We start from the raw sequence: 11523 nt of genomic DNA on the forward strand, positions 1-11523 counted from the left end.
GTATGCGTTTCACACAGTGTCCAGCAGAGGGCTCCTACAACCAAAGAGCATATAAACATTAGCTAAGTACATACATGTTTGTGCACATGTATGGACTAACTGCTCAGTTGGAGTTAGTTAGTTGAAGATATATTCTGTATTTCTTAGAGGACAGATTCATATGTAGAAATTATCCCCTGTTTGATCAAAAAAAGCATGTCATATCACATATTTAAATGGTGGTCCCTTTATGATCTGTCTCTAGCTTTATGATCGATCTGTTAGTCTTTTTTTTTTTTTTTTTTTTAAATGTTTGCTTATTCAACAGTCATCTATTAAGTTGTACACTGGATGGTGGAAGATAACCAGTGCCTTGTCCATTTTTCATCTGATATTTTCTTAGTGCAATGTTCATGATCACAATGCTGGCTACTTATTGCAAGATCCAGTAACTAATGTGCAGAAAATAGAAAGATCCAGTGATCAATTTTCTGCTATGATCAGCAAAGATAACACACCGCATACCATCACAGGGTCAAGAGTCAACCTCTGCAAAACAGGGCACTGAAAGGTTACTAAAATATTTCTTTCCACTATACATTTTTGTGCAGTTTTGTAAATAAAAACTAATAAGAAATAGAAACCAGTTTTAAAAGTCAAAGGTCAGGTTGATATTCCCTTTGCCTACAGAGCTCATGAAGAGGCACTTTTGTTAGAATTGGCTCGCTGGGCTGATGAAGGCCAGGAGACTCAGAACGGTCACAGTGCAGGTAAACATAAAGAGGGTTGATGAAATAGGAATCAGGAGACTCAGAACAAAAGTCAGACCAATGTTCACCTAGAGAAATAATTTCACAGGAAAAACCCTTACTTAAATAGGAATCAACGTAATCAGAAAATACACATACGTGTGGGAAAGACAAACTAAAAGCATTCAAAAGCTTACATAAAGAGGGTCTCCACCCAATGGTCCTTTAATGAGGGTAAAGCAAGGATACTGGAGCAGCGAGATCACAGCTGAGAGAGCCATCACCGTTCCAAATAGCTTTCCGAAGTGTATGGATGGAAACCTGAAAAAAATTGTAAATAATTTCCATTACAAACAAATACTTACTTATGGATGCATATCTTCGTAAAAAAAAAGTAGTAGTACACTTGCATTGAATTAATTTTGCTATTGTGTTTGAATGTACTGTACACTTGTAATGTACTTTAAACTTTTTAAACTGCACTTGCATCTAATATTAATGAAATACAAGGTCACATAAGTATACTTAGAGACTGTGCTGTCATGAATGGATCACATTTTAATGTTAAATGTTTTTCTTTAAAGTATATTTTGAATCAATTTAATAAACTTTTATCATGTTTCAATGTACACTTTCATTTGTTGATACACACTAGTAAACAAGCAAATTACTTGATTATAATTTTAACCTGCAGTGTGTTGTTTGATATTATAGTTATCAATCAATCAATCATTTTTATTTATATAGCGCTTTTAACAACACAGGTTGCATCAAAGCACTGAACAGTATAAAGCAGTAGAATACAATGACAGGGATGTATAATGATGAGAGTGAGCAATTTGTTATTAAATTCAACTAATATCAACTAATGTTCAATTACAAAAATAATAATAGGACAGTTATGAAGAGAAATTACTTTAATGTATAGTTTATATTAATGGCAATGGAAGTAATTATAAAAATACACACAAAGTAAATATTATCTAATTTAAGTGTGTCATTTTAGTTAGTCTGATTTATTGATTTGGTTGATTTCAGTTGATTTGGTTCAAAATAAGCCAGACTAACTGAAATAAGACTGGATTATTTAGTAAACTTGTTTTATGAAATAGGCCCAATTTTTGTACAGGCTGTTTTTATATTTGGGTGGACTATCACTTTAATGTTCTCATGGGCCTGTGATGACTCACGCCACACTGATGAAAGCAGCATTTCCTCCATAGAGGAAGGATCTGTTGAGGACTTGCAGGATGAAGGTGAGGTACTGGAGAGGAAGGATGGGGGTGGCGGCACACACTGAAAACAGCACACACTGAAGCGCAGTCAGCGACAAAGACAATATGGCCGCCTTCAAGTCTGCCTCTTGTTCACTTTGTCCTGTATAGCAAGGTATTTTATAAATTAAATTACTTTTGTAGACATTTTTTATGCATTAATCATTGAACTAAAGCAATTTGTTGCAATAGTTTATTTATATGGTACATGTGATAAACAATATTAATTAAATACTGATTTAGATTCTGTAAAATCATTCTTTTTTCTCTTAATTTCTTCACCGGGTGCAAAGGACTTTGGTTTTGATTAAATAACAGTAATTCATTTTACTATTAATTAAATAATATTGTTAAACTCAGTAGTAAATATGAATATAATGCTTTAGTTCTTCTGAAAATGTATATTACTTTCTTACTGTCTCAATATTTATTACATTAAATCAAAATGACTAATGCCTCCCCAATCTAATTTGCGTAAAAGTTGTTGTGTAACATATCTGCATTTTAGCTAATAATAATATTTAGCTAATTTGGATATGGATATGCAGCATTTTTTGTTTTACAAAGTGCACTAACTGCAGATAAACGTAGCCCTACCAATAAAAAGATGATGATGATGAGGAGGAAACTGATAATTATGCTAATACCATGCTTGATGACGATGACCCAGACAATCTCACAAAGGTCTCCAAAACAAAATAAAAATATGACCCTAAGAAAATGTGTGCATTTATGTGTTGACCTGGATCTCGCTGCTTTCCTTTGTGGCGGTCCATGATGAGGCCGTTCCAGGGGGCACACAGTATCCCACACAGCTGAGTAAATGCAAACGCATTTGTGTATCTACTGACTGTGAGCAAAAACAACATGATTGTTCACAGCCAAGAAAATGACAAAAACTCATGAGTTTACACACATGACACATTCTGAGCCAGTTGGCATGTATATATCTATTCATACTGCTCAAAGGCATGGCTTCGCCTGCCCATAAATAGCTATGTGCATATACCAAGGCCTGGGTCTCCAGCAGCCAGATGATTCAGCATCGGGTTTAAAGTCCCGATGAACAAGTAGTGTCTCAACTGCATCACTGAAAGCCACAGCAGATGCCACAAGAAGAACCAGGAAAGCAAACAGCTCTTGAAACTACGCTCTGAAAAAAAAACACATACATTTATAGTGTTGATACACTTCACATAGTATATTTCACAATAAAGTATTAGTAAAAGTAAAAAGGGGAAGGAACATGTAGTGCAAGTGCTTAATCACAATAGCATGAATATTTCAGGATAATAATGTGGCAGTTTTGACTGTCATTTCAAGCACATTGCAGCTTAGTCTGATCAAGCATGTAGATAGGAAGTGACTATAAAATCAGTAGTAAATGCAGTATAAAAAATATGCAAAGATTAATTTAGTTTCTGGCTACTAATTATGAACTTTGATTTTTCATTACCAACTGTACTGGTTAGTACAGATGGTAATGATAAATCAAAGTTCATCATTAGTGGCCAGAAACTAAATTAATGTATAAAATGTCAAATTTATCAAATATAATCATATGCAATGTGTCACACAGAGACGATGAAAACCTGTTCATTATTTCCATCATAAATGTGATGATAATTCATAGATTCATTTGCAATAACCATACATTTGACAGTATTTTACAGTATAAATGCATGTGATCATATAATCACCATGTATGATAACGTAACAAAATGAACGGAAAAAAAGTTTTGACACTTTTTTCCTGTTTTTTTTTATAAACATTACAGGCCTTTTTTACAGGTAATGTTACAATGTTTATTTTTTGGCTTTAAAATGTACTGGCTATTTTGACAGTCATCTTTATACTACAAAGGCATATAGTATATTCAGCATACTTAATGGCAGTGGCACCACTATAAAGTTTTTAAATTCCTTACCCATTTTGTCTGTGTTTTGGCCTCGGGCAGAGCTCTCTTTAAATGGCACTTCCTCTTCAGCCTGGGAAGTTTGGATATTTTTCTCTTCGACCTTTGAAACGGTATAATCCCGAGTCCCTCCACAGTTCATCCTATCACAGTAAATTAGAGACAGACACGGGCAAAGCATTGTTAGGGGAAACATATCTGGTATAGACAGTGAAGCACAGTCAAACTGAAGAACAGTTTTAAAGTTGAAAATTTAATAAATAAAATAAAAATAATATGAAACAAAAATCATCTTGGTCTTTGTTCTTTTCCTGAAGGCAACATTCTCTAATTGTTTGCAGTTATTACAAATATTTAAATAAAAACTCAGCTGCTTCATTTGTAGCTGATGTTTTCCTGCAGTCTTTCATACTGAAAGAAGAGGTGTTGAATGTGTTGGTTACCCATAGGTGTAGTTTTCCGGAAGTGGGTATGGGATATGTTTTTTGAGGCATCAGCACAAATGTCCGGAACAGATGAATGACACTGCAGCAGGCCAAGAAGATGAAAGACCTCGCAGAGAGACTTCATCCTCATACAGCAACTAAAAGACATAGATGTGGCCATCATGATTTAAGACAATCTTATCTTTTTTCCAAAGTGAGGTGTTTTATTTGCCTCTTACCTTGATGATGAGGAAAACTGCAGAGGAAGAGTCAAAGGCTCCATTATAAAGAGTGATTATAGTGGAGCGGTGAGTGCCAAAGAGATTGCCCACCTAAAGAGAGCAGATGAGATTTCTGCTTGATTATCATTAAACATCCTATAAGCTGTGAAGTTAATCACTTGAATACACTAAAAACATCCTATAAGCTATGAGTTATGTTGTTAAAGGGTTCACATACTGATTTCTAGAATATAGAATTTAGGAGATATAGCATGCACACTGGGATGCTTCGAGAAACAAAGAGCTACAACTGAATTAAAAGACAATAACTGAAATAAAAGACAATAAGGTATCATTTGTTAATATTAGTATATCGTATATGTATCAGCTAATACGAACAAACAATGAACAATACATTTAACAATACATTTAATACATTTAATACATGTATTAATCTTTGTTAACATTACTAAATAAAAATACAGTTCATTGTTAGTTTGTTAGCTCACAATCCATTAACCAATGTTAACAAACACAACTTCTGATTTTAATAATGTAAATGCATTAGCTAATTAATATTAGTTAATGCTAATTTACTAGTTCACTGGTTAACATCAACTAAGAATGAACAGTACTTCTACAGCATTTATTTATTAAATGCTCAAAAACACTGTAAAATCTTAAATCATGTTAACCAGTTAAATGCTTTGTCTTACTGTATATTGATACAAGAACTACTGAGAAAGCAGTTATGAGAGACAGCTAAAACAGCTAAAACTCACTTATAAATACTACATCAACAAAACATACTACTAAAAGTCAACACAGAAACAAAAGCAAAAATAAAAGCACAAAACAAGAAATCCTTAAAATAAGTGGACAATTCAGTAGCGTAATGTATTTATGCTGAAGTGCATACTAGGGGGTCATGGTTAAGTTCTGTACTATGCTTTTACTCAGCATACATTGCAACATTAACCTTTTGCCACCATTGTTGATATTCATATATTGACTTGTGATGTCTCTATTTATAAACAGTGTAGTAATTACCACCTTACCAAAACGTGTATATTTAAGACACAGTTAAAGAAATCAAACAAAAGCAGAATTAGCTTTTGTTTGATTTCTTTAACTGTGTCTTCAGGATTAGGAGCCCAACTAAAGCAGTAATCTCTGCAATGGTAATGAAACAAAACGTAATTTAATAAACCTTTGTTCATTCTCAACAAGATCTTATGTAGATATCGTATTGACAGAAATAACGTCTACTGAACGTCATGATGAAATATTCAGTAGCCTACCTGTATGTTGGTCACCAAGAACAGAATTCCTCCCACAGCAATGAAGGACAGAGCAGGGAACAGGAGGACGGAGTTCACTGAAGGAGTGAAAATCAGTTATGACTATAAACAAACTGAAATGTATCAATATACCAAAGGTCAAATAAAGATACAAATATTCACCAGGACTGGAAAAGGCTATTAACAACATTCCTGCAGTGTAAACCGATCTGTAAAGTAAATCATAACATAAGAATATGAGAGTAGTTAAATAAATATTTTAGACACAGGGCCTACTTGATGTTTTCTTCTGTCTCAAAACATTCCGAAATATTATGGATCGAGTTATGGCAGATTTAGATTTATGAGCTCAAAGATAAAGTGTCCCCAGAAATATGTGAACACTTAAGCCACACATTCCTTTCAAAAGTTTGGAGTCAGTATTTTTTTACTAGGGCATTAAAACTTAAATTATACAGAATTAAATTGAATTAAATTTTAAAATAAATTAGATTTATTTGCTGTGTTGACATTTTCTTTCAGAGGGGCTATGGGTTGCAGTGATAATAATTTATAATTCAACATATGTGATCACACATAATTCAAATATAAAACAGTTATTTTAAGTTACAATAATATTTTACATTAGTACTGTTTGAACTTGTGTTCAAATATTTCTGCCTTATTGTGCAACCTCTACAGAGGCTGCAAACATCGAAATTCTTAGAGTACCACAAATCACTCAGCCCTGCCAAATTTCCCTCCTTGCCTCAGCTGCGGTATCACTCCTCTGTTCTCACACAATCTCTAAACTTTTTCACACACCAGAAATAAAAGTCTATTTGAATACACTTCCCTCCCAATTGCTCTTGAGGCATAGACTTTTACATTTTTCACATTTTAGGACTATTGCTTAAGCCTTGTCTCTGAAACCGAGGGTATAAATTCTTTAAAATAACTAGATTGAAAAACACATCCCTTGCAAAAGTACAACAAAATGGTAATACCGTAGTATTGAATGATTACCATATTTGTTTACCATGGTATGTACAAGATATGCTTCACAGAATATCATAGTATTACTTTTTTTGTAGTTATGATATTGGTATGCAGGACAGGTACTGTATATGTGCCCAGACAAATACACATTCAAATCTGACTTACATTCCCAGTAGCCTGGCAAATGTGGTACCAAAGTGGTCAAACAGGAAGCCATTTGGCAGTGTAAGGAAGTTGTTCATAAAAGATGCGATGGTGAAGATGAGTGAGAGCTGCTCATCCTGTCTACTGCAATCTAACACACAGCAAGTGTTAAATGTGCTACACAGTTTCCAGAGCTAGATGTGCATACACAATGCATATGTTTGAATTTTGAACCAACCTTCAACAGCAGTTCCATTTATTGTGGAATTCACACAAAGACTTTTGAAGTAGCCTTCAGTCTTGAGCACAAAAACCAACGATGCCCAGCCAAAAACAGCCCCTGCGAACCCCAAACACTCAACTAAGCCAGATATCAGAGTAAACCAGGACCGTACCCTCAACTCGCCTCCCTGGCAGCCAAACATCTTGACTTTCTCTCTGCTTCACTCCTCAGTCTTGGAGTTTGCCCAGTGTCCTTGAAAAGAATTAAAATTTAATTAATTCAGCTTTAAATGAGCAACAAGAAGACACAGAATGCAGATACACACTTACTTCTATATCTTCAACTCCTTCAACAAAGTCTACAGACATGCACTTATCCCTCTCTCTTTATATGGACCTCTGTGTTTTTTTCCCTCCCATTTTTACAAATCCCTCCTCTTATTTCCTTTTAGGACACTCTCAGAAGATGTTTGTAAGCATTCATTCCAGCAATATTTCAGTTTCAGAGCTGTTTATTGTTGTTGTTGTTAAATTCTGCTTTATTATATTTAACAAATAATACCAATTTGCAGAACCAGATTTATGCACATATTTTAGACATTTCTGTGTGTATAAATTGAAGCTTTTTCTGGGAATCTGTCTGCTGTTGTACAACCCCCTTTAACCTTTTTACAGTTTAACTGATTTTGAGAGGAGCAAGTGAATGAACTACTGAGAGAACTGATAAGCTCTGAAATACTGGTTTGTGCCTCACTTCTCATACATACATTCCACATTAAAGTGTGAGATAGGCGGTTTTAAGCAAAAATGCCACAACGCAAGATTGTCTGAATGGGCAACATTTTAGGGTTTTGTAGTCATTGCAGTGTAGAAATGCACTGGTTCACACCCAAATACAAGCTTGTCCCTTGTCATTCATGTGGATTATGACTGTTGACCTTATGATTGTTGGTGTTTCTGTTTTTTTAAAACCTAAAATAAAAAGAACAGCATGATTGGCACAAGACACACTATTTCTGTGCTTCCTTTCAGTTTAGTGATGCAACAGCGTTTAGAATAAGATTCTAATTGCACTTTCACAGTTCCTATCACAAGACCACCAAAAGATTTCTCTTATGTGTGACCAACTACGTCAAACTCTACAAAAATTATATTTCAATGGGCTTCCTATTTTAAAAGATGTGTGACGAGTTCTATTTTAGTTTTTTAGTTTCTGCATTTGTTTCAAGTCTTGGTATTTTAAAATGTAACACAAAATGAATTTAGACATAAAAAATATATATTTTTATTAAGTGTGCTTTTCAGGTGTACCCCTCCCAACCCCCAACCCCAGCCAAAACAGCCTAAACAGCCTAAACATTTACTCATAGATGCTTTAAAGTAATTGTATATATTAACTGCACTTTGAATAAATAGATCTGGACAAAATGTGCCAAGAAAATAAATATTTTATTATTTACTAAGAACCTTTCTGTTTTAGAAATGTTTCTTTGTGGTGAAAGAAAGTTTTTTAGTCTGTAAAAATGGTAAGAAAGAGATCTTTCTTTAAAGAACCTTTGACTGAATGGTTCTTTGTGAAACCATGGTTCTTCTATGGCATGTGAAGAATCTTTTAAGCACCTTTATATCTAGGATGGACTTCCTTCCTACCTTGCTTAATCACTCTCTCTTACAACTTCCAGTAAAACGTACAGATCTAAAGCATAGATGTTTCATGTAAATACATGTCCTATGAAACAAACATTTAGATGTGATACACTATTGTATGCTATAGTGGATCAAATCACATGTGATCAAAGATGTGTTCAATTTGCGCATCAGCATTTTCATATGTCATCACTTTAGAACATCATAAGATATATGATGACACTCTCAAAAAGGAGAACCACTAGAATGAAACAGACTTTATAAATGTAACCTCGAGGCCTGAAACTTCTCTTTAGAATCCAAAGGACTGTTCTGACTGCAATGCTGAGAATGTTTTATTGACTCTTCTATGTTCAAACCTGTTTGTTTTATGACTAGACACTTTTCCAAACCTGTGCTCAGTTACTATAGTAGTACTAGCTTCATTTTTCTTGTAAAGGAAAGAGTAAAGTGTAACATAAAGACAGATAGAAGCAATCTTATGGGACATCTAAATCCATCCCCATTCTATGAACATAGCTTTTTGCCTATTCACAGCCTTTCGTTTCTTTATTTCGTCTTTCTTGTCCGTATAACGCTTTTGTACTGCTGTAGAGCACATCTTGAATGATCATCTTTTAAGACAGTGAAAACAGAATAATATATGATGGCTGCATTGTTATACACTGTTCCACCCCGCTTCACCATCCACCGCCCTTCTTGATGAACGCGTTCGAAAGTGAAAGTAAAATCGAAATCGCAAAAAACAGCGCCATAACAATTGTACGATTTCGCGAGCGTCAGATCGTTTTGTTGGTTGTAGTGTTACTTACATCATACTATTTTTTTTTTGCCTGGTATGTTTTTACTCTTCTGTTATTTTTATTTGTAACAGTTGCAAAAAGTGTGGTCAGGTGTTAAATTGCATAACGTTCAAAGTCTTAACAACGAAATGGCATATACTTAATACTGAAACGTAGCCAAATAAACCAGCAGACAATGTATTTACAGAACATGAATATTAAAGTTGTCATTTTATTACAAGTTATATGTTTTTATAATAAATATTAAACAGCAGAGAGTAGGTAAAACACTTGATCTATATAGCTAATTGAGGCATAATGATACTGGAATATAATAGCACCCAAAATGTAGGCTAATTTAAATAATGTTAAGCTGTTATCCGTTTATGAAAGAGAAGTTTATTTTTTATTGCAAAATTACACACCCAGGAAAGTTACTTCTACGCAGAAAACTTCAATCGGGTAAAATGTTATACTATATTAAAATGTCTGTTTGCTAATGTTTTGAGGTCCAACCATGAACTTTGTTAAAACAAACAGATACCCTACCTAGGCTATGAAAATTGTCTGGTCTGATCAGGGATGTGTTTCAAGTTCTGTCGCTACCAATGGAATAATCTTCAATGGAAATAACGAGGACGACCATAGTTAGCTAACGATGGACCTGCCACAAACCTCCCAGTGGCCTCTGGCGCTGGTTCAGAGAAAGACACGCTCAGAAAAGAATACGTGCAAATTAATTATTAATTTAATATTACACTTTCTGTAAAATGACCATTGGCCGTCGACATAATGTAACGAATCAATAAAAAGTTAATTTAATGTAGGCTACTCTTGGGGGGGACCTAAGCAGCCGCCTTAGCTCGCGTATGCCTTGGGCCGGCTCTGGTAAGGGATATAAAATGGCGGTACCTATATAAGTCTATGAAAAGTCCCCATAGTCTAAAAAAAACAATCCTGACACGCGTCTGACAAAGCGACTTCGAATGGCTATGAAGTGATTGCAGAGTAAATATATAGAGGTTATTTGGCGCCCTCTTCTGATCGAAACTTACAGCCACTCTGTGACAGTGTTTTTTTTTTGTTAGTTTTTTTACAACCATCCAACTGTAGAACCAATTACCGAAAATTACCGAACTTAGACTGACTATATTGACCATACTGCCAATTATTCAAAGCATCTTAGCCTCAACAATATTAACACCAAATCAACAAAGGGTTGACTTAATTCATTATTAAATTAAATAGAGAGCAATAAAATGCACATCCCCAAGTGTTACATGTGTTCATACAGAGAGCACAGAGTGGATGGAGAGGGAGGTGAATGAAGATAACAGATAATCATGGGCAATATAGGAATGAGAGCAAAGATAGCAGTATATTTTTAAAACCATCTGCTGTGTGTTGAGGGATGTTCATGGATAAGAAGAACTATACATGTCCACTGAGATAATAAACCATGGTCTGCTTTGATAAAGAGGTGTACAAAGTGAAAGCCTTAGATAAGGTCCAAAATTATCGACTGCTATTGTGACCACATTCGCATAAAACCCTCATTGTGAATGTCTGAGAAGATTTGGCGTTTTGAGCATAACCCTAAAATGCACAAAACTGTATAACTGAAACATTAGTATGAGAGGTCTATGATCTTTTATGATATATATTGTAGCATATTAGTACCTTGTGTGTATTTTATATGTAAATTGTAACAAATTCTCAAAGTGGCAGCTTTTGAACAATTTTATCTTGAGGGCATGAGTGTTTGCAAAAAGGTCCAAAAAGATAAAGCTAACTAATAGATTAAAGGTTATTTCTGTCAGAAACGTTTGTCTGTACAGTATGTTGGATGTGTGTCAATGATGTTTATTCCTACCATGTGTGTGTA

The 11523-nt window shown here is 34.5% G+C and overlaps 1 protein-coding gene across 1 annotated transcript; it reads right to left on the reverse strand.

Moving 5' to 3' along the window:
* Positions 1–635: 635 nt before the first annotated feature.
* LOC122358165 (solute carrier family 43 member 3-like) lies at positions 636–7599 on the reverse strand. Its single transcript, XM_043257948.1, is given in 16 exon segments — positions 636–773; positions 776–817; positions 926–1049; positions 1919–2105; positions 2745–2852; positions 3012–3155; positions 3931–4061; positions 4362–4405; positions 4407–4468; positions 4471–4501; positions 4583–4675; positions 5866–5942; positions 6028–6074; positions 7009–7138; positions 7226–7462; positions 7540–7599. Coding segments are annotated over 15 exon segments (1545 nt in total). The 5' UTR covers positions 7413–7462; positions 7540–7599.
* Between the last annotated feature and the right edge of the window lie 3924 nt (positions 7600–11523).

Source organism: Puntigrus tetrazona, chromosome 14 (assembly GCF_018831695.1).
Source record: "Puntigrus tetrazona isolate hp1 chromosome 14, ASM1883169v1, whole genome shotgun sequence".
NCBI classification, from domain to species: Eukaryota; Metazoa; Chordata; class Actinopteri; order Cypriniformes; family Cyprinidae; genus Puntigrus; species Puntigrus tetrazona.